At 48.5% G+C, this 22168-nt stretch overlaps 7 protein-coding genes across 7 annotated transcripts; 2 read left to right on the top strand and 5 right to left on the bottom strand.

Moving 5' to 3' along the window:
• Positions 1-244: 244 nt before the first annotated feature.
• GGS25DRAFT_169405 (glycosyltransferase family 31 protein) lies at positions 245-2038 on the bottom strand. Its single transcript, XM_049256544.1, has one exon. It carries the CDS (start codon positions 1926-1928, stop codon positions 285-287), a length of 1644 nt encoding a protein of 547 aa, XP_049118611.1. The 5' UTR covers positions 1929-2038; the 3' UTR covers positions 245-284.
• Positions 2039-9681: 7643 nt separating this feature from the next.
• Positions 9682-10521, bottom strand: GGS25DRAFT_519138 (uncharacterized protein; the record flags this gene model as incomplete). Its single annotated transcript, XM_049263649.1, has 1 exon — positions 9682-10521. One exon carries the CDS (start codon positions 10519-10521, stop codon positions 9682-9684), a length of 840 nt encoding a protein of 279 aa, XP_049118610.1.
• A 1503-nt stretch (positions 10522-12024) lies between these two features.
• Positions 12025-13280, top strand: GGS25DRAFT_529817 (Phosphoenolpyruvate/pyruvate domain-containing protein; the record flags this gene model as incomplete). The annotated part of the gene is made up of 2 exons (XM_049265323.1): positions 12025-12159; positions 12242-13280. The coding sequence occupies 2 exons, from the start codon at positions 12025-12027 to the stop codon at positions 13028-13030; spliced, it is 924 nt and encodes a 307-aa protein (XP_049118609.1). The 3' UTR covers positions 13031-13280.
• A 1736-nt stretch (positions 13281-15016) lies between these two features.
• Positions 15017-15787, top strand: GGS25DRAFT_529816 (uncharacterized protein; the record flags this gene model as incomplete). The annotated part of the gene is made up of 2 exons (XM_049265322.1): positions 15017-15235; positions 15335-15787. The coding sequence occupies 2 exons, from the start codon at positions 15017-15019 to the stop codon at positions 15785-15787; spliced, it is 672 nt and encodes a 223-aa protein (XP_049118608.1).
• Positions 15788-16214: 427 nt separating this feature from the next.
• GGS25DRAFT_529814 (uncharacterized protein) lies at positions 16215-16883 on the bottom strand (the record flags this gene model as incomplete). The annotated part of the gene is made up of 1 exon (XM_049265321.1): positions 16215-16883. The coding sequence occupies exon 1, from the start codon at positions 16833-16835 to the stop codon at positions 16215-16217; it is 621 nt and encodes a 206-aa protein (XP_049118607.1). The 5' UTR covers positions 16836-16883.
• A 446-nt stretch (positions 16884-17329) lies between these two features.
• GGS25DRAFT_480175 (amino acid transporter) lies at positions 17330-20086 on the bottom strand. Its single transcript, XM_049260062.1, has 7 exons — positions 19580-20086; positions 19477-19525; positions 18944-19410; positions 18799-18872; positions 18601-18718; positions 17861-18491; positions 17330-17768 (listed from the first exon to the last, which is right to left on the bottom strand). Exons 1-7 carry the CDS (start codon positions 19763-19765, stop codon positions 17722-17724), a joined length of 1572 nt encoding a protein of 523 aa, XP_049118606.1. The 5' UTR covers positions 19766-20086; the 3' UTR covers positions 17330-17721.
• GGS25DRAFT_480171 (glutathione S-transferase) lies at positions 20087-22078 on the bottom strand. Its single transcript, XM_049260061.1, has 2 exons — positions 20796-22078; positions 20087-20726 (listed from the first exon to the last, which is right to left on the bottom strand). Exons 1-2 carry the CDS (start codon positions 21663-21665, stop codon positions 20565-20567), a joined length of 1032 nt encoding a protein of 343 aa, XP_049118605.1. The 5' UTR covers positions 21666-22078; the 3' UTR covers positions 20087-20564.
• Positions 22079-22168: the final 90 nt, after the last annotated feature.

The following is a 22168-nucleotide window of genomic DNA, read 5'->3' as shown; positions in this document are numbered from 1 at the left end:
GTCATCTGCCGGTGTAATTGGGTCTGGCATGTTGAATGCGGTCGTAATGCAAAATGCCGTTGCCGATGGCGATGGCGGACAAAACTTGATCGGTAGCCAGTGTCTCCAAAGGACCAGAGACGCAAAAGTTGACTCGGAAATCGCTGGCGCTCATCCATGGCACGGATCTCCAACCTCCAACTCTTATCTTTTCCAAATCATGTAGATGAATGATACGTCCGCCATTCCCTCAAACTATCGTCTAATATCGTTATATCATTCGTTTCGCACTAAGTAGCGGCCCCTTACGGAACCCAGACAAGTTCTATTATGCCGTCAAGCTTCGCCATTGGTTCGCCGCTTCGGTCAACCCACCGCCAATCGTCTGCTTTTCGAACGTATACTTGGGTGACTGTGTTGTCCTCGTTCAAATTCGCTTCCTGGAGATCCCAGCTTATCTTGCGGCCTGTCTTCAAAAGACTAGGGCGCTGAGGGTCGAAAACGTAGTCCAAGTTCCAGCCCTTGTCCTGGGGGGCTGCTGCAAAGGTTCGCTCCATCTGAGCAAGGTTGAAATTGATGCCCTGGGGATACTGAACGACACTGAATCCAGTTGAGATGATGAAGTTGTCGCTGGTCTGGAAACGCTGGAGAGTACAATCCTCGCCACAAATGTGGGCGATCTTGGTGTACTCCCAGGGTAGGGCAGAGTGCCATCCGCCACCCTTGAAGTGGTGCAGAGAGATGGGCTTGATACCCGACTCATAAAAACCGGATGGGTCACCGTACAAGTCGAGTTGGTATAAGCCTCTCAGAATAGAGAGACGTACATCGGTGTTTTCGTAGATGCATTTGCGGAGAAGAATATCACCTTGGGGACCCCAACCAGAATTCGATTCATGAACCTTCTCGTCTGTTCTGCAGGTCTCATAATCCTTAGTGATTTGTCCAGCCAAAGGCACGGAAATGAACACGCCGGCACCGCCAAAAGCTTGGGAGCCGTGACGGTCAACATTGTTAACATCCTCAGACAATGTACCAATGTACAGCATTTCGTTGGGATCATACACCTCAAACTTCTTAACTAGCTCGTGGACACTGGGGAAGAAAGTGTCGTCATCACAAGACACAAGCCACTTCTTTGTTAGTCGTTCAGGGTGATTGTACAAAGTCGGAATCAGCGTGAGGTAGCGAACAGCCATTTCCATGGAGGAATCCGAATGGTACACATCAACATCAATTCCAGCGTGATGCAAGATGGTCTTGGCATGCAGGATCTGGTCCTCAGTTGCATCCAATAGCAGCAGAATTAGCTTTCCACCGTTGGAGTTACCTCTACCGTCGGTTAACCAGTAGGTCCACTCATTGACCGGGCTCGTCTTCTCGGAGCTGAATCTCTTGAATGTAGTGGACACACCGAACATGAAATCGGAAAGGTTACCAGTGGCGGGGAAAGGAGATTGGGCAACTGGGACATTAAGCGGCTCGGAGCACTTTTCAGCTCCATAGTTGCTTGGGTGCTGCAGATCAACCGTAGCGAAGGTACTAGGAAGGAGTTGCTGGCCAAGCTTAGTGATAGACTTTCGGGCAACAGGCTCGCGGTTAATCTTGACGTATCGCTTTAGATACTGGAACGTCTCGCCGAGTTCGTACTTCGACTTCAACTCACTCATATGAGTTGAGTTGATGCTGCAATCCATAACATGGTTAGACACTGGTGCGACATCTTGGTTATTCGCCTGTTGTCCTTCTCCGATAGGCTGCTGGGATAGGCCACCCTTGTTGTGAGTAGATGCTGCTTTCACGATACGTGAACTAACGTCTTCTATGCGGTCGGATTTCCACGTGACGGCTAGTAGAAGTAGCAATGCTACAGCGAAGAGGACGCATCTTGAGAATGGGTTTCGCATGCTGAAAAACCTCTGATGCGAAGAGGGCATTTTTGCTCCCATCGTAATCCCCTCGGTGACTGTTTGCCAAGAGGAAACTGGAGCTCTCTTGTTGTTGGCCAGTTTGGATTCTTTTCTTTCTACTTGTTTTTAGGATGCGATCGTAAGTGTGATTTTTGGTCAAATCTGGATTGTTATTCAACCTCCTGGCCACTTGATGACGTTTATTAGCGAGTTTCGTGTTTGTCGAGTGGGCATGCGGCGCGACGTTTGACAATCTATGTCAAGGGAAGCGTTTCTCTGGGCTGGCTTTCAACGGCCTCGAAATAGTTGCTTGGTAACGAATGACAGCCCTTACACAACAAAGGGAGGAAAACTGAGACGGATAGGTGAAAGGGAACAAGCACAACTCGCAGACCCCTTCTAATGTGGGTAAGGAGGCCGTCAAAAGTAATGGAGCCAAAGCAAAAGCCAAAGCCAAAGAAGGAATGTTTATTGTTTTATTTATTTTTTCCTTGGAGGGTGGTGAAGTAGAAACGGCAACAAAGCGAAGGACGAGGAGGAAGGAATTCGACAATTGAAAAGAGAAAAAGGAGGGATCGATCAAGGGAAGAGTGTACTTGTATGTAATGTAAGTAAGTACATAGTGGTATGGATGTGGATGGCACCTGGGATGTACGGATGTATGTACGTACGTATGTATGTATGAATGGAGAAACAGGCTTGACAGGGGAGTCACTTCCGTGCTACAAGCGGAAACCTGTAGATGTAGTACCTAGTACCGTAAACTGCGTGAGTAGTACTAACTATACCTAGTATCTACTATACCTAGTACAGTACCTAGTAGTGGGTACATAACTGGTAAATGGCCACAATGTAACAGGCACGGGCGACTAGGGGTGCGATAAATTGGGATTGCAGGGATTGCAGGGATTGGTATTAGATCCGTGGCCGAACAGTGCATTCGATACAAACGTACAGTATTACGGTATGCAGCAGGTAACTACATGGCATCTTCCCTGCTCGTTTCAATCTTCTCATGTACATACATACATATGCATGCCCAGTTACTTGGCTACCGAAGGTATGTACATGATCATATGGTTACTAATGCAAGTGTATGAGGGTAGTGTATGCAGTGTTTCCTCCCTCATTTTTATTTATTTTTATTTATTTATTTTTTATTCTCTTATGTTTTGTGGAAACTGGGCAAATGGTGTGGACAAACCAGGAAACTGCAACATCAACCTTGAACCAGACACTGGCCGACATCACATCAGATTTAGGAATAACTCTAGTCAGGGCAGTCAGGGGGGGCGCAAGGAGAATTAGGGAAAGCCTGGAAAGGGGCGGGTCGAAAGTTATGCACCAATCAAATTATAGAATCCCAAGAAGATCAGGGAACCAATGAGATATGGCGTGCCAACGGCTTTGATGGTTTTTACCTTGATTAGTGGGCTTAATTATAAGAGGGGATACCATTGAACTGTGCTTGTTCAAGTTCAGGTTTCTTATACTTACATACTTACACACTTACATACCTAGTACTTAAATTAACCTAGTATCAAATGGATGACATTGGATGTTATGGATGTATAATAAAATTATAATGCGCCGCAAAAAGTTGGCTTTATTGCTCATACAGTTCGCGGGAATTCTCTAGTAAATGCGCCTAGCAAATGTGATACATATTACCTAGTAGTATATTGTTCTCGTTAGGCATGATAGGTGCAGATTGGATGGGTGAGATGGTGCAGCAAGACTGCACATCGGCATAATGACCGAAATCCTCTCTTGATAGGCCTAAACCTTCGCAATATCTATTAGGTACGCAAGCTTGGAAGGCTTGGTTGTCAGGTCGCGTGTTGTACAAGCTATAGATCACCCTCTGGATTTCCGATTTCCCTTTAGATTACATTGTATAGTTGAAGTGTTTAGTATATACAGTGTGGAGTGTCCTAGGTATGTATGTATGTGTATCTATGTATGTACCTTCAACTTGGCTGCTTCAATGTTCAATCTTCAATCTTGGCCAAACGCCGTATAGCCGCGTTGGCTGTAATACTGTCAACGTAGCAAGCTTCTGCTATGGAAGTCACTGACGACAGCCGCATGGTGGCTTTCAATATTCGGCTTGAGTTGTGCGCTAGGCATTGTCAAATTCCGTAGTCGCTCAGGACGTGCATATTCGGGAGGGTGTATGTGTGCATGGCAGATAGCACGGTAAACCTTACTGTTTACCATTCATATCACATTTAGGATTGACAGATTCCTTAAAAGTGGTGGTAGCGGCTAGTACCAGCGGGTTTGCCCAGGCTGATTCAGAGAAACAATCTAGTCATCGTCATCGCTATATTAACATGTAATAGGAATAATAGGAAATATGTGTTTACGAAACATTTGAATATCTGGGGTTTAGATGACGATCTTGTTGCCATCCGTTGCCTGTCCGATCTCTTTACATTCCAATACGAAGAGGCAAACTCTTGTCAATGTCAAACTTGAGTATGTACAAGCTTCAGGTTAGGTAAGTATGTAGATTGTACTTATGTATATGTGTCTGAATTTAGAACAGCTTGAACCAGCAAAAACAAGCTGACGAATCAGGACATGGTTGACGATAAAAAAAAGTAGTATGACGACGTCAACAGAATTCAAGTTGCTGTGGCAGTTCAAATGTTGTGGCCATTGCTTCATTTTCTCATACGTACCTACATAGGTTCCCAAACTGTAAAAAAATATGGATGTATCTACCTACGACATAGGATAGTGCCATGTGTAGTATATCTACTGTGCAGTTTCGGTTTAAAAAAAGAAAGGAAAAAAAGATACACCATCTGGATTTGTTCTTTTAGCGTCCCGTCCCATCGCTCCCATCCTTCCCACCCCTCTTATGTGCGGTAAGTTGACGTTGACAGTCTAGAACCCATTTGAGAAGAAGGTTACGCGTACCTTATTTTAATTGAATTTTCATTTAGGACAATAAAAACGAATCACTTTAGTTCAAGGTCCAAACAATGAAAATGAAGGTTTACTTTGTTCATTATCTTTAGGTATTCACCATCTTCAACTTTTTTTGTATATGGCAACATTCGAATCTAGATTGCATGATGAATTTATCTTTTCATCCCATCCGCCAAGTGCTTGTGTGTAAAAGTTACAGTGCAGCTGTACAAATAGTGACGAAGGAAAGTCAAGACTCAAGAAAAGTCAAGAAATATTTCCATTAAACCGTCAATCAAATCCAATTTTGGATCCCAGCTAGCCAGACCAGGAATCCTTGAATAGGTCTCCCGTCCGGCTCTGCACTGAATGCCACTGATTAAAATCGTTACGGTACGTACACTAGCTTGGCCTTAGGGGCGCCCCTCACAGGCTCACACTCCCCCCCCCATTAGGTGCAGCATTCGTAAGCTGTGGGGGCATCTGGTTTCGAATGTCTTGTCCAGCCTCTCCCAGTTCGGCGCGATTACCTCTTATTACGTCAGTTATGTCGATTAATAGTGGGCAAGCTGGGATTTATATCTAGGATTGTCAAGCCAGGGGACGGACATGTGTGAGTACATGTAATAGTACATACACATACATACAGTATTGATCATATATTTCTACTACATATGTGCTAACCTAGGTATGTGTAGCCATCTGCATACATAGATCTTATATAAGAATTCGAGTTTGCTCATCATGGGATAGAAAAAACGAACGTGAACGCTTTAGCCGAAGAATATTGATGCCATTACCTAAACCCATATCAGGACACGATGGCTGGCTGGCTGGAATACACATGTAGAGTGTGTTCCAAACAACTGCACAGACTGCTATGGCCGATACCCGTCTCTGGACCCGTTAATTCTTTTTTAGAACATTGAAAATGAAGGGGGGACATCTGGAGAATCCAGCTCCCAGTATTCGTGGTACGATAGGTGGATTTCTCCAATCTTTCAGTTCAAACGTTTGTGGGGGAAACGATTTGCAACTCATCTATCATATGAATGATATGACAATGCAATGGCCTGATGGCCGAATAATGAACAGTTCCACGTATGAAAGGGTCTTGGTGTTTTACGAGGTCATGGCCTTCACATGAAGCTCTGTTCATAGCTTCCACCAGAGAGGTATGTATTGCTACCCACTTACAGCACTATAACCATTGTAATAAGTGCCGTTAAGCCGTCTAGAGCTTCTAGAAGCGTCGCGACTTTGCCCAAAATTGATTCTGTATTAATACATACATATGTATCTTGGTAGGTAGTAGTGACTGCTACTGAAGCCTGAATGAAAATATACAGATGTAGAAAAGAACCAACGAAAAAGATTAAAATGTCTTGGCCCTCTGCACCTCATAAATCTTCCATGGCGGGACCTTCCACGCCTAAAGCCGTCTCAATATGCCTGATAAATGACTGAAATACCGGCAAGCTAACATGATTGGCTAACTATTGCCTGTTATCACAGTTTTACACGCAGACAGCCGCCGTGATATGTCCCCTGTTGTGTTCTCCCCAGCTCCTGGAAACGCGAACGTAACGGTCGGGACAAGCAAACAGAGCACCTAGGGAACTGGAACATCTGGAACTTGTAAATTACTTAAGGATTATCATATAGCATTGAAGCTTCAATGCTACCCGTCAAGATAAGTAACTTTTGCGAATACATAGGCCTAGGCCTCATTTACGGAAACATGAAATCTTCATTAAGCATGATAGTACATCTAGAACAGTGTCGATGCTCAACTCATATCAAAATGCTATTGGGTGATATTGTACAACACCATCCAAGCATATGCACTTCAAGCTTCGAGCAGGGGACATGTGTCATGTTCCCCAAAGGCACAGAAATCTACCGTTGGTCTGGCACTATTCCATCCAAGTAGACTTACACCAGACGGTTACTCGGCTCCGAACATTGAATGGATGTATGCACGGCGTGTACAGTATAAATAACAGTAGGATATGTATCTACCTGGGATCTAGGCAGGATGTAGGTACCCGGCACTTCAACTTGAATTATGTCAATGAACTCCATGACTACATACATACCGGGCTTGTAGAAGTTCCTGATCGTGCCGTCCGGAAAAACATGACTGGTTCTCGATCTCACGGTGAGCAACAGCCAAAGCTGCTGAATACAGTTGGCCGGAGCACAACTCGATGAAAAGGTCGTGTTTGGTTGTTGAGCAGAACACACCGGCAGATCAAATGCCTACATGCTACAGGCGGATGTAAGGAATGCATCCATTTGCTGATAAGAAATCCGACGTCTGCGTTTTGGCAAAGGTAGGTCGGAGCCTCAATTCCCGTCCCCCCCCTCTCTCTGTCTTCGCAATTCAGTGACTCTACAATTGAGGATGAAGATATCGCCAATCCGCTCCAGATACAACCTAGAGTCGCCAACCGCCGAACGGGACACCCGACCGCAAAACAACGGAGTTTTAGCGACCCTCGTTCGTACATACATAGGCATGTACATACACTCACATGTAAGTAGTGTATGTAGGGGCGGCTGAATGTTAAAAAGATATGCGGCCCACCGTAGGTGATGCCGTCTGCGGCGGCGCGGGCGCAATGACTACTTGTGAGAACATCGAATTCAACTGGCCAACATGGCCCCCTTTAAGAGGCTAAATATGAAACGCGGAGGGATAGCGCTTGGCAGAGACCGAATCAATCGGTTCAGAACCGGACGATCTGTGAATCCAACTTCAAACAATTGGACAGGAATCTTGTCGATCAGATCGGTCCATTTAGTCCCCCTTTAAGGCAGGACCGCTTTCCAAGATTTGATAAAAACGAATTTAAGCTATGTTAGGGAGGTAGGTAAAATATCCAAGTGCCTTTTCTGTCCTTCAAATGTCCATTGATCAACGCATTGTAAGGGTTGTACGTGCATACCTACCCCTGACCAAGAGGAAAACCCCTTAAGAACCATGATGCGGTTCAACTATCTGCCCTAGATAGGCACCTACCATCCCAGCAAGCCACACACGCGTGAGCTCCATCCATATCATTAAAAAGGTTCAGGAGGGGCGCGATTGACGACTATGAGGATCTTCGTCCAATTTTGGTAGCCCCTCTGCCAAATCTCCGTTGGTGCTGGTTAGTTTGACGATCTTTTACACTAGCACTCAACCTAGATAGTAGCCAAGCACCATTCGTGCTAGGTACTCCATGATAATGGAGATCGATGGCCCCAGGTTAGTACTACTTAGTACATAGTAGTGTAGTAACACACGGATCCCTTGCCTGTACGCCCTCCAGGGCTATCTCTCATGTATGTATGTATTGTACGTACATAGGGGTTACTTACCTAACTAACTTTTACTTACCCCGACGGCTCAAGATCTCACGTACCTACACTATGCTTCACAGAGACGGGCGGGAATATGGAAGCTAGAAAGGCACCTAACCTGCTAACCTACATAGTACATACATCTTTCCCATGGACGGGTATTTCATGGTGCGACTCAATACTAAACAGGGCTAAGACAGCCTCCCACGTGCTCGGGAGCAGAGCACATGTACTTGAAACCGGGCAACAGCTGTTTATTTTCCGCCATCTAATAATTGAATATTTTTGTTCATCAATTCGAAAACATCATTTGCTTTCCTCGCACGATTAACTACCATGTAATATCACACATCCCAATCAATATGATCTGGAGGTCAAGCTTTTCGGTTCTCCTTGAAGCAAATCCAATCCTACAGGGGCTTGACTCTGAACCTTTGTGTTAATATCCGCCGATCGAATGAAATCTGCGCCGTAGTGGAATGAATCTTACTACATACGTACCTCGGTAGGTATCATGTATGAATCGTTCCTTATGTAGGTAAAACAATTTTTGCCCAGGGGCTAATATAGGAACAGACTAAATACAGTAAGGCGTGCCCTGGCGCCCTTGACCTAGGCTCAACGAGCTTAAACAGGAACCTACTAACTAGTCGGCGAGGCTAAAGAGGGTATCACCGATTTATATCCGCTGTAAAATGGCGTAGGTACATACTATTTACTGTAGCGTGCTACTAGCCTGACGTCACTGTAACTCTTCACGTAATAAACAGCAACGGGCTCTAGCACTCATCGGTGTGGCAATGTAGAGTTCCCGCTTTCTTCCCGCCTTCTATAGTCAGAATATGGCCGACGAGTACCGGCGCTTGGTCCTAGAGCCTTCTTAGGCCTGAGCTAGGTGTGTACTGCAGAATCAGTGCAGATAGGGTATTTCACGACTAAGGACCCCTACTAAGTTGTAGTAACGGGCTTGGTTCTTAGCTGGGCGCGCTCACTAAGAATATCATTGACCGTAGCTTCCGAAGAGAAGAAGAAAAGAAAACCCAAGAAACCAAGGCGCCGATATTCAATACTCGGTGAGCAGATCAATAGATTATCTAGATCCGTTAAGTCGTCATTTAGGTACTGATCTGATTATCATAGGTACGTGTGTATTACCTACTAAGCTGAGCTCAAAAAACTCGGCCGAAAAGGGATTGTCTAGTCATCTTGATATCTTATGATCGCAGTCTGAGTATGACTTGACTTCGGGAATTGCCAATTATGAGCTGCCAAAGCAAGCAATTCAATATGTAACCAGAACGGGAATCTTCATACACGTTTCGAGTGTCCTTGAACTGTTGTTTGCAAGGAAACATTTCCAACCTTGACACTGGCACAGTAGACCTCATACCTAGGTTTTCAACGAAACCGAACAGTCATCTCAACGAAAAGGGGAATCAAAGCAAGTATGTCATGAATCATCCTCAAATTTATTCATACTAGGTCTCCTAGGTACCTAAGGTAGGTTGGTATCAACCCCATCCCCCTACACCCCCGCACAAACAAACCGACAATCCACCCTCCGCCTCCCACGCACCCACCTGCCCGCCTTGCAAACCGAGTACGTCGTCGTCGCCGCGCCGTACCTAAGCTGCACCCCCCTCTCCCCGTCCCCGTCCCGGGCAAACGCGACGCGCAGCCCGTGCGCGAGCCCCGTGTCCCGGGTCGCCAGGTCAACGGTGCGCATCTCCGTCTCCCGCGTGCGGTGCGCGAGCCGTCCGCTCTCGTTGAAGAGCGTGATGCTCGCGCTGACGCTGCCGGTTTGGCGGGCGGAGGTCTCTTTGATCCGCAGGTCGCAGAGGGAGGTGGGTGGGGTGTTGTAGATGTTTGATGGTGGTGGTATCGGGGGGGTAAGTCCGGAGAGAGCGCCGAGTTTGCTGATGAACGACGATATGCTTCTCGGGTTTAGCGACGCCGGTTCCCTCGGCTTTGATCTTATAGCCTGCGGGTTTTCGCTTCCGAAGAGTCGGGCGAGGCTGCAGAATACCCCTTTAAGGCCGTATAAGACTACGTCTTCTCCTGTATTCTCGCAGTGGTGTAGTATATCCTCACGGCCAGGAAAGCTGTTCTTCCAACTTCCGTCGTGGGGTGTAGCCCCGGTGACATCTTCGAGTGCCGTAGATCCTCTTTTGGCCTCGGGGTTGATAGGCCATATCTTGACGACGGGTCTACCTTCGTAAATATGAGAGGAAGTGGCACCGTGTGCCTGGTTTTGATTTGTTGATAGTATATCTCGACGTTTCTCAAGCTGCGAACGCTCAGGGGTAGGGCTTCCACTGCAGGAAGATACAATGGATAGTAGTCCAAGCACGCCGACGAAGATCATAGTTGATCGCTTTTGTGAGACCAATAATGCATAGAATTATGAATTATGTCACATGAAAGTAGAGGATAATTAGAGTTGATATAAATGCAGCCATTGACTTGACACCGTGTGTTAACACCCATATCTTATGAAGACTACACATCTACCGGCACCTACATGCATTAAAACTTCACCTCTTAACGCGCCACATTCCTTAGCAACTATCTGCTTTGTCTTTTTGTCGTTGTCGTTGCTATTCGGCGCCTGTCTTCCTCATCCTACGTCATGCATAATACTATTTTCAACCGAAAACCACACAAAAGACCAGTGATTCCTGAAATGGACGCTTAATCGTGGCTTCATCCTACCTGGCTCCACTTATGGGATTTATTTCACCTACACCATATCGTACCTGATAGCCTCTATCAATACAGAGCCATCTACCTAGTACACACGCAAGGGTCTTCTCTTTGGCAGTGCTTTGTGCTTAGTGCTTAGGTAGGCGGCTGTTGTATTGATCTAGTGACAAAAATTGATACCTGATTCGGAAGTGAAGTTGAAATAAGAGATAGAACCCCAACTTTCTGTCAGACTGTGCCGCTACACCAAAAGATGAGTAATTCATCTGTCATTATTTATCTTTAATGGTTTAGGTCAGCATATGTGCCGGTTTATAAATATATCCATCGATATTGCTCATTGATACTACACAACACTGTTCGCTTGTCGAATGACATCTCAATAAAGGTGTACTAAAAGATATCCTGGGTCGAATTGGCTGGATAGACTTCCCAAATAGTAGGTAGGTACTTATGTAATTAGTTGCATTGGAAGGCCATTACCTATTAGATATAGGGGGGCTTGATACCCACAGAAGATCGTCAGAATAACCACCAAAGATCATGAACTTAACTTTCACGTCCTCTTACACGAAGACACGATAAATTCTCGAAAAGGGCCGTTTTAACACCTGTTGCTAATAATACTACCTACCTGCCTACCCGCCTACCACCCCATGAAGAGAACACACTCTGCTCTGTGGACGTCAACGGTCAAGCATGACAAGATCCCCGCGGAGATAAAATATATCATCATGGCTACTTACTCCATATAAATACTCTTAGTCGTCCGGCAGTCTTTTATTTTGATACTAAGTAGCCCGCTCGAGTGCGTTATAAAGCGGATACTTAGTAGGTGACTAGGCTAGGTAGGCACCATTATGAGAGACGAAACAGAACCAGCAAAGCTCCGAGGCCCCGAATGAACCTGTGTGTTCCGAGGACGGAGAGGCGAGGATGGAGATATACCCATTACCTAGGTAGCATCTACTACATACCTGAATAGATAGTAATTTACGAGTGCCGGCATCGTCAAACTAATACTCATCTGTTCCGGTGAAAACCACACGCACGCCTCATTAGCTCTCCCTTACCTTGACCCCCCCTCGAGTAGCATCTTAACCTAACTCACGAAGCCGCACCCATCCACACTCACCACATCCTACCTACCTACCTACCCCTAACAATGGCACAATCCAAGTCCGCAACAAAGCTGCGGCAAATGCTCGCCGACCCGGACAAAATCATCGTCTGCCCAGGCGTGCACGACGGCCTCACAGCGCGCGTAGCGTTGAACGTAGGCTTTGACGCCCTTTACATGGTACTTACCTCCCTTTCTCCCTACCCTTCCCTCCCCCCCCCAAACCCCAAAAGCCTACCTAGGTAACAACTAACACCCCCAGACCGGCGCAGGCACATCCGCCTCCCGCCTCGGCCTCCCCGACCTCGGCCTCGCAACCCTCGACGACATGTCCCTCAACGCCTCCATGATCGCGAGCCTCGACCGCTCCGCCCCCCTCATCGCCGACGCCGACACCGGCTTCGGCGGGCCCCTCATGGTCGCGCGCACCACCGAAAGGTACATCCTCTCCGGCGTCGCAGCGCTGCACATCGAGGACCAGGCCACGACAAAGCGGTGCGGACACCTCTCGGGGAAAGAAGTCGTCGACACAGCGGCCTACGTGGCGCGGATCCGCGCCGCGGTGAAGACGCGCGAGAGGCTGGGCTCGGAGATCGTGGTCATCGCGCGCACCGACTCCTTGCAGCCGCTGGGCTACGCCGACGCAATCTCCCGGCTAAAGGCGGCAGTCGCCGCGGGCGCCGACGTCGCGTTCCTCGAGGGCATGCGGACGAGGGAGCAGATGGCGAGGGTGGTGCGGGACCTGTCGCCGACGCCGTGCCTGCTGAACATGGTGGGCGGCGGGGTGACACCTTTGGTGACGGCGCGGGAGGCGAAGGAGGAGTTCGGGTTCCGGGTTGTGATATGGCCGATCGCGGGGATGACGAGCGTGTGCATCGCGATGCGCGAGCTGTGCCGGGAGCTGAAGAGCGAGGGGGAGATCAGGGAGAGGTATACGGAGGATGGGAGGGTCGATGGCGGGGTCAGGGATGTGTTTGAGCTGTGTGGGTTGTCGGCGTGTGCGGAGTTTGATAAAGAGGTTGGGGGCGCGAGTTTTGCGAATGGTGCTTGATGAGTGGTTCTGTATTAACCTAGTGATGGGGCTGGTTTGAGAGACAGCGAGAGAAAAAACTCTCCTAATCGATCCTTCATAAACTTCGAGATCTATTCTAATTCTAATTTTTATTTGGGTAGGTATAGTTGTAAAAGAAAAGGGGGGGAGACAAGGGGGAATCTTCCCAACGATCGGGTTATGGCCACGCTTCCTAGGTTTAATGAAGGTCGGCAGGTTCTCTCAAGCCGTCTTCTGACCATACCTGCCCTGTACCTAGGTATGGGTTTGGGTGTTCATTACTTCGTTGCTATAATCGACATCTAGGTTGAATATTTGAAGCGTAAAATTGCTATCAATGTATGATGGAGAATGAAAATCTAGAGATGGAGAGTAATTCTCATCGCAAGGTGACAAGCACATTTGGCCGTACAGTACTCTATCAGATATATCCCCCGGGTATGGGGTTCGAACTGTCACGGTACAGTTGCCAACATCAAATACATGTGATTGGCTGTCTGAGGATTGTATGGTATCGCCAACAGAGATGTTGATATAACTGGTCTTATGGCACTCTATTTTCCCAAAACATGCATCCACAATCAGCGTGACATTGGTGAATGAGGTCAGGTCAATATCAAAGTCTTGATATGAAAAAAACCGCTCTTGAAGGCCAATAGGATATGTTAGTTCCCCTTCGCAGAAGGAAAGGTAAAGTTGATCTTCTAGCCCGCCTGCTTGGTCCCATAGGTCTAATGATTCCTGGAAGCTGGTCGTTAATCTCACTGTATGTTGGTAGGATACCTTAGGTACCTAGGGTAGTTACATACATACATAGTACATCAATAGTAATACTGACATAAACAACCCTAGGTACCTAGAAACAACATTGAATACTTTTTGGCGCTGCGGAACGTTCTGACAAGTATCTAGTTAGGTAAACTTGAACTTCCGCCCATTGTCAGCATCATATAATAAACATCGGACTGTTTGGCAGTTTCCACGTGCCAAGAAACGGTAAACTTGGAATCCGGAAGGCAGTGAAGATTTAGGTGCTACATAATATATTAAAGATATATTGGGAGGTGGTACAAGTAACTAGGTGCAGATAGGGGTGGCTGTGCGGATGACTGGCGAATCAGACAACACCCCGACCCTCCCGATTTCTATTTCAAGCCCCGGCCCGTCCCGGGGACCCGGGGGGGGCTTATACGCAGAATCCGATCTTTAAGCGCCTGCCAATGAGCGATTGGAATAAAGCCTCCATGCTTCTCAGCCGAGCTTTGTTTCGAAACAAAGCAGCCGCCCTATCCCTATGGCGCTTTGGCCATTTCGGTGTTTGCGCGCCACCATGCCAAAAATACCTACCTTTGGTATTCGGTACCACGATACTATCCCAAGAATATCTCGGCAGCCACTAAGTGTCTAGTCAATGGGCGTGCGACCAATCAAGATGACCTCTCTCTCCCTTCCTCCTCCCGCTCGCGGTCTTGTGAGGCATCCAAATCTGCCATATAAGAGACCACGGATAGAACTCATCCGGCAGGATCCCCTTGCGTGTTCTATACTCATCTTTCATCTTTGTTAGCCCTTGCGTTTGCACAGCTGGTGACAAGAATGCAAACGACAGTCATATTCTAAAATAGACAACTCAAGCCTCTTAGGATAGAACGTGGCCGGTCACTTGCCAACATAGTCTCTGGTGTTCTAAATAAGGCATATTGACATGTCTTGTCCTATCTGCTTATTGGCTAAGACGCGTATGGCTAAGGTAAGGGAAAATGACGGATATCGTAGACCGAGCTCCAGCCTTGATATATACTCTTAGATGCCATGTATATAAAGTCAGTCCAAGAGATGGACAACAAGCTCTATGAATGATACTCCATCCTGTTCATATCTCATAGACACTATTAATTCCTCTCTGCCTCCTGCGCCTTAGACCTGTTCTACCTCCTTCTACTTGCACACTGCTCTTAACCACCCACATCCAAAACACATTACAAAATGAAGGTCACACAACTACTTTCCACTGTTCTTCTTGGGAGCTTCAGCCCGGTCTCCGCGCTAGTGCTACCACGCGATGACGCCTCCACCATCGCCAACTTCGGCAGAATCGGGATCTGCCTCTCCTACTTCGGGGCCGGCGACACCCAGAAGGAGCTCGCGCCATGTTCCATCTTCTGCCCGGCACAGAATCCCGGCTCGGACCCTAATGCCGTCGGGGTATGTGCACCTACCCCTTACCTCCCCATCCCAGCCCATCAACCCCTTACCCCTTTAATCCCCCTAGTGCTGGGCAGCAGCTAACCCACCACCAAACAGTGCAAAGGCCCCGGCATCGCGCGCGACCAAATCGACCCGAGCATCGTCGACGTCGACGACGACGGCAACGAATGGACGCCCGGGAAATGCATCTGCGACCTCTCCGCCGCCAACGCCTTCCTCGACGTCATCATCGCCGGCCTCGCCCAGCTCGACAACGTGCTCTGCGCCGTGATCGTCAGCGCCGTCACGACCCTCGTCGAGGAAGGCATCGACGCCCTCCCGGGGGGCGCGGAGGCCACCGCGGCGGGCAAGGCCGTCGAGGGCGCCAAGACGTTCATCGAGAACGGGCTCAACGCGGCCTCCTTCTTCGGCAACTGGATCGGCCAGAGCTGCGGGGTCCCGAGCTTTGACTTCGATCTGGATCAGGTGTTCCAGCAGCTCATTAACGCGCCGGATGCCCTCGGCAAGAGCAAGGGGTGCTTTAAGTCGGGCGGGTGTGGGAACGCGTGAGGGGTGAGGATGGGTAGGTAGGTAGGTAGGTAGGGGTCATGGTTTTTGTGAAGGGGACTGGCGGAACTGGATTAGGGGATCTGATATCAGGATAATTCGCGCGAGATTATACGATCATTCTTTGCTGTTATCTTTGGTTAGGTATGGACTCAGGTCGTGGAAATGGTTGGGATATTGGGTTGGTGGTAGGATAGGCAGGATAGGTACAGCGTCGGTATATATCCATTTCAGTCATTAGGCATTATCACATTTTACATTTCGATAGTATATATATAAACTATGCTATTCATCAACTCGCATACCTAGAGACATAAGTGTAGACCTTGCATCATGTTGGTGGTCCATATCTAGAGATAATAGTCCTGGCCTGTCAATGACCTAGGTACCTAGGTAAGCAACGACTCATTCTCAGTTCGGAGAACGAACATCACACCCAAACCCTCTTAACCGTGACCCTCTGACAACTCGGGTTCTGCGGCTCCTGGTCTCCCAGCACCCACTGCAGCGCCTCATACCCATACCCCTGCCAATACGTCTTGCAAATAGCCCACCGACCAGTCAGATACGCAATATAGTCCTCGTACGGCTGCGGCGGCGACAGCGCATCATTGATGTTGACCCCTACCGCGAGAAGACCGTCCTCCTCGGTGAACGAGATCGGCAGCGCGTTATCCTGCGAGGGCCAGATGAGCGGGAACGCGAGGTTCGACGCCTGGTTGTAGAAGAAGGTCATCGCCGTGCTGGAGGTGAACACCGGCACCCCGCCGGTAAAAGTCCACGTCAGGAGGCCGGTGGGCAGGTGGCTCGCGTCCTGGGGCGGCTCGGACGAGCCGTTGAAGAAGAAGGTCTGGAACATGGGGTCTGAGGAAGTTTGGCCGACGCAGAATGACTCCACGGCGGCGCCGGAGTGGCAGGCTTGGAGCTTCACGCCGTTGAAGGTGCTGTTGGCGCTTGTGAGGACGAGGTTGAATGGGGCGGACTGGTTTAGGTAGGTGGCTTGCGCCGATGCCAACCCGAAGGTTGATAGGATTAGGAGTGGGCGGACCATGATGAAGTGTGGTGTTCTTTTAGGCTGCTAGGTACCTAGGTATTTATTGATATTGAAGAATGATGCTTTCCTAACCACCATAATGAAGGTTTGCACGATGGAAGACCCTGGTTTTATAATGATCACTTACTGCCTGAAGCATTCTTTGAATATATCTAACATCAGTAGGTTAGAACATACAATTTGATCATATTCGAGCAGATTCACAGAATACGAGGTAATAGACGCACTTCCTGTGATTCCGGTGTAAGCCAGTCCATCGGTTACGAGGTCTAGAGCGTCAGGTCACATTGAGCTACCATGCGGGCGCTGGTGTAATTGGCTGTGAGATATTATAATTTCTTATTCGGGCCTCATGTCGGCTTGCAGCTGATATGACCCCTTACACTCTGAGCGTCTTGATAGCCTCAAGCTTCCAGGACAGCAGCTTCATGAAAAAGCACACGGTGTTTGAATACGAGATATTTCACTAGTTGTGTCTCTCGGCTCTACGGTGGTAGGTAATATCTGATTATCTATCATGCAGCTAGCTGCGTGTAGGTGTATTGGATACATGACTATTATGTGAGGATAATGTTGAAGGAAGATGATATATATACTTAGCATTTTATGAACTTCATTGACACCGCCACGTCCGAATTTAAAAGGTAAAATTATATGACAGTGTTTGATTATTTCCAACTAACGATTTGGCAACGTGATGTACCAGTGGTTTTAGAACAAGATCCCTTCTTTGGGTAGAGATATTTTATGTACTCAAGTGACAATACTACAATAAACCCCCGTTTTCCTTTCGTATCAGCCCGCCCGATGGCCTGCTTAACGGCCCTTTCAAGAGAATGGTATCGCCACCGGATGCCTAGGGAAATGACAAATCATGATCCAGCTAGGTATCGACAGGAAGCCCATCTGATTCTGGCGGACCTCGGTAAACTAGATGGCGTCAGCATCATCATCATCATCATCATCATCACCGAAAAAGGGGGTCTAGACGACAAAAAAGCACTATCATGTTAGGTACTTACCTTTTCGAGCATAGAGACCATAATATATCGCGCTCAACACCATAAACCCAGCGAACACCACGATAGCGTAGTTCATCGTAACCTCATTAACCGGCAGTGCCGTCGGCATTGAAAACAGCACCACCTCGAACGCGATCCACGCCACCGCCAGCACATTCACGCCCAGGCCCAAATTCCTGCCCATAGTCCACTTAGCGCTATTGACCTCCTTGCGCAGATGCATCAACGAGATGACGATCGGGATCCCGTAGGACACGGCAAGGGAGATAACGCCGACCGACACGAAGGCCAGGAAGGCCGAGGACGAGCCGAGGTTGATGAGGCCGAGCAGCATCTCGATGAGGGTGGTGAGCGCGAGCGCCCAGATGGGGGTGCCGTGGCGCTCGTCGATCTTGGACCAGAGGCGCGCGAAGGGGATGGCGTTGTCGCGGGCGAAGGCCCAGGTGCACCGAGACGCGGCGACGGTGATGGAGATGGAGCAGAAGAGGGTGATGAGGAGGACGAGCAGCGTTAGTGCGAGGCCGCCGCCGGATGACCCGACTACCTTGCCGAAGATATACGGCAGGGCTTGGCCGACGGGTGCAGTGAGGATTTCTGATAGATCTGGAAGCGTAGCGCATAGAGGGATGACCTTATTTTACGGAAGGTGTTAGCCTCAAGTAACTAGCAGTATCTTACTTAGTCTTATGCAGGTGATTTTCCCCCTTCCCCCTTTCTCTTCAAGGCTTAGCGGTACTTACAAAAAACAGCCCAGCAATACCCCCAACTGGCACGCAGAGAGACAGCGCAGTTGGCAGTTTGACCGTTGGATTACTGCACTCCTCCGCCATCGAAGAAATCATGCCAATAGCGGAAAAGCTGAGAGGTCGTTAGCTTAGTAGCCAGCCCTTGAATTGGATGTAGGTAGTCATTTGCCAAGAGCAAAAGTAGGTACTCACGTGTAAGCCGAAGGCAACACACCGATCCAGAAAGAAAAGCTGCCCCAGCCCGACAACGACGGATCATAGTTCCCCTAAACGCAGCCTATCAGCACAACTTCTTACCATCGAACGCCGACTCCCTACTGCAAAACGCCCCACCTACCAACGTATAGCTCGGCGAGTGCCTCCCGACATCCGCCTTGACCGAGACATAGATGCACGTAACCACAATACTCAGCGCCGTGAAGACCGCGCAAATCGTATCAATCATCGGCAACATCCTATTGCCAAACGCGACCACGAAAAAGGTCAAGAAGCAGACCGCGTAAAAGATGAGCAGCAGCTGCCAGGCCTCGACGGCGAAGTCGGGCATGAAGAGGGAGATGGCGGCGGCGAGCATGGAGGCGAAGCCGAAGTTGACGGACAGCGTGATGGTCCAGTTGCCGATGAGCCAGGTCCAGCCCGTGATGAAGGACAGCAGCGTGCGGTACTTGGGGCTCGCGAGCTGGAACGACCAGTAGTACGGCCCCGCCGACGTCGGATAGCGGGACGCGAGCTCGCTGAGCGAGAGTGCGATGCACTCGCTCAGGATCAGGACGACGATCCAGCCGAGGAACATGGGCAGCTGGCCTGTTGTGAGGTGTAAGTAAGTGCGATGAAAGAGGTGCGAGGACAGTAGGGTTGAGGTTGACTTACCGCCGCCGTAAATGGCGCTGATGAGCGGACCGCCGAAGCCATATGGTATCTAGAGAATATCAGATGAGTGGTTGGCTTGGCTATAGAGATGAGCCGGACTCACAGCAGCGATCGCCAAGGATTGGAACAGCAACGTCAACATCGACCGGTTGCGCTTCAGCTCTGGCGTGTAGCCAAGAATCGTGAGGTTATGTACATCGTGAACCGTCCCGAGCTGCGTCTGGCCTTGTTCGTAGTCCACAGCTGGGGGAAACCCACGCTGGGGATCTTTTTCCTTGATACTACTCATTATCACGTACACTTGGACCGGATGATGCTAATTTGGTTGAATCGTCACTCATAGGACTAGGCACTTTTCATCGCGATGGCATCTGAGGAAGGAAGTTTGTGATGTTGACTGTTGTCTTAGATATCATTGTGAAACCACAATGTACCTACCTAACCACCTACCTACATGTAGATAGACGCATGCGTTTGCCTATCTCGGTAAGTACCTAGGCTCGACATTTCCTGCGCCGTACCTATCTATAGCTACTTACCTACATGGTGCCTATCTCGATATACACGTACGTAGTTCGAGAGAGTTACGGGGGTTCGGAGATAGTATGCTGTAGGTATAGATAAGCAAGTGTATTATGTATTCAATAGTGAGTATAATATAGATATTGGAAATCAGGGGGATTGGCTCAGGTGTAGAGTTATCCTTGGCGGCGATCTTCAGCTAATACCGTACTTATCCTCTTCCATGTCTTGGCATTGGTTGACCTTATCGCGTTTGACTTATAGAAACACACATGTAAAGATAGCATCCAACCAACGATGGCTGGTTACATGTGTACCTGGATTGATAAGAACGGGGGATAATGCCAGAGACCCTAGAGATCGGGAACGTACATTAAGTCGGCATACCTACATATGTACCCCTCTCACGCTGCTACTACTTGACATCCGCCCCCTCGAAAGCCAGCGATCTGGACTCAACGATGCCTCGGCTGTGGCAAGCCATCGTTGAATTCTCGCTTACTTATAACGATACCTTCAAGCCATAAAAGATGAAAGCCAGATTAGAAATCAATTACATCATTTAATTAAATATCAGGAAGCCCCCTTTGCTTCTCAAGCACAGCAGGGTGAGCTACAACTCCGGGTCTGATATGGCCGAAATCTAGATTGACACTATCCTCGATGTCTGGGAAAGGGCCTAGTGGTGTTATCGCAAGCGGATTAATGTCGGAGTGACTCTTAGTATACTACTCGAAGATTAGCAAACGAAACGCGACGCCTACCTATTTCGATGCGACGATGATTACTACACTTACGTTTTCTTTGATGTGCTTGAAGTTGGTGGTCTTGCGGAAACCCTCGACGTTCCAGTACAGGTTCTTCAGCCACTCGTGTATAACGGGATAGTTACCCCGGATGGTGCCCAAATTGCACTTGAAGTGCTGCACGTAGACAACATCGAATCGGATCACGGTCGGGTAAGCCAGGATATCCAGCTCCGTGAGCTCTTCTCCGAGAACGTACGGCCCGCCATTCTTGTGGATCAATTGTTCCAGCTGGTTCAGCGCCGCAAAGACGGGTATCACGCCTTCCTCATAGGCAGCTTGATCTCGCGCGAAGCCTGCCTTGTAGACACCGGAATTGAGATCGCGAGTCAGCCATTTACTGACTTCGTCAATCTCCGCCCGTAGATGCTTCGGATACAGGGTAAGCTCCCTCTGCAGGCTACCCCTGGGTAGTATGCCATTGAACCCTGTTTGCAGCCATCGCAACATCTCTAGACTCTCGTTATTCACGATGGTTCCATCCTTAATGTCCCAAAGCATCGGAACGCTGTACCGGCCTTTGTAGTTTTCATCCGCACGGAAGTAGACTTCATGCAGGTACTTGGACCCAAAGAGTTTATCGGGAGTTGAATCTTCGTATGTGTCGTCAGGTCCGTTAGCCCCAGGAAAGGACCAGCCAGCTTCTCCTTTGGGATAGGCCTTCACGACCGAAATATCAATTGCAGACTCGAGCCCTTTCAGCACACGTACCAAGTTGGCTCTATGTGCAAAGGGACAGAAATAGCCGATGTATAGGTGATACCGGCCGGACTCTGGAGGGAACCGTGATCCCGGTCCTATCACTCCATGCCAACCATCTTCCGGGCCAGCATGCACTGGCTTCGTTTGGCCATAATCCATGATGGAACTGAGATGTCTATGCGTCTTTATAAAGTGTGTGAAAGTATCTGGTAGGTTGCGTCTAGAATAGAAGATGCGTCCTGCGGGGTGGTGATGCCTAGCAGGTTAATTAATCTTAGGACTCTCTCTTCTTGCCCGCTTTGGCTTACCAACTTAGCAGATGCCAACCCCGAGAAGATCGGACGAATCATAAGCTTGAATCCAAATAGCGTCATTGATGATTAATTGGTTAAGCTCAACACATGCTATTTAGAGGCTTGTAGCAGCTCTATGGCAACCTAAAGGGCTTCAGCCGTTGCTGAAGTATCCGAAAGAGATTGAAAACTCGTACGTTTTCTACGGTCTACGATTAGTACGGAAGGCAGTTATACTTTCCAATTTTCTAGAATATAAAATACTGTTTGATGCAAAAATCATTGTTGGTGCTTAAGTAATCTTACCCCTGAATTCTATCATCGATACCTAATAGGGGGGAATAGTGCTTTTGAGATTTATGCGTGCAA

This window comes from Hypoxylon fragiforme (assembly GCF_022984875.1).
Source record: "Hypoxylon fragiforme strain CBS 206.31 chromosome Unknown GGS25scaffold_3, whole genome shotgun sequence".
NCBI lineage: Eukaryota > Fungi > Ascomycota > Sordariomycetes > Xylariales > Hypoxylaceae > Hypoxylon > Hypoxylon fragiforme.
The sequence above is the reverse complement of the archived record's forward strand: the minus strand, read 5'-3'. Positions and strand labels throughout refer to the sequence as shown.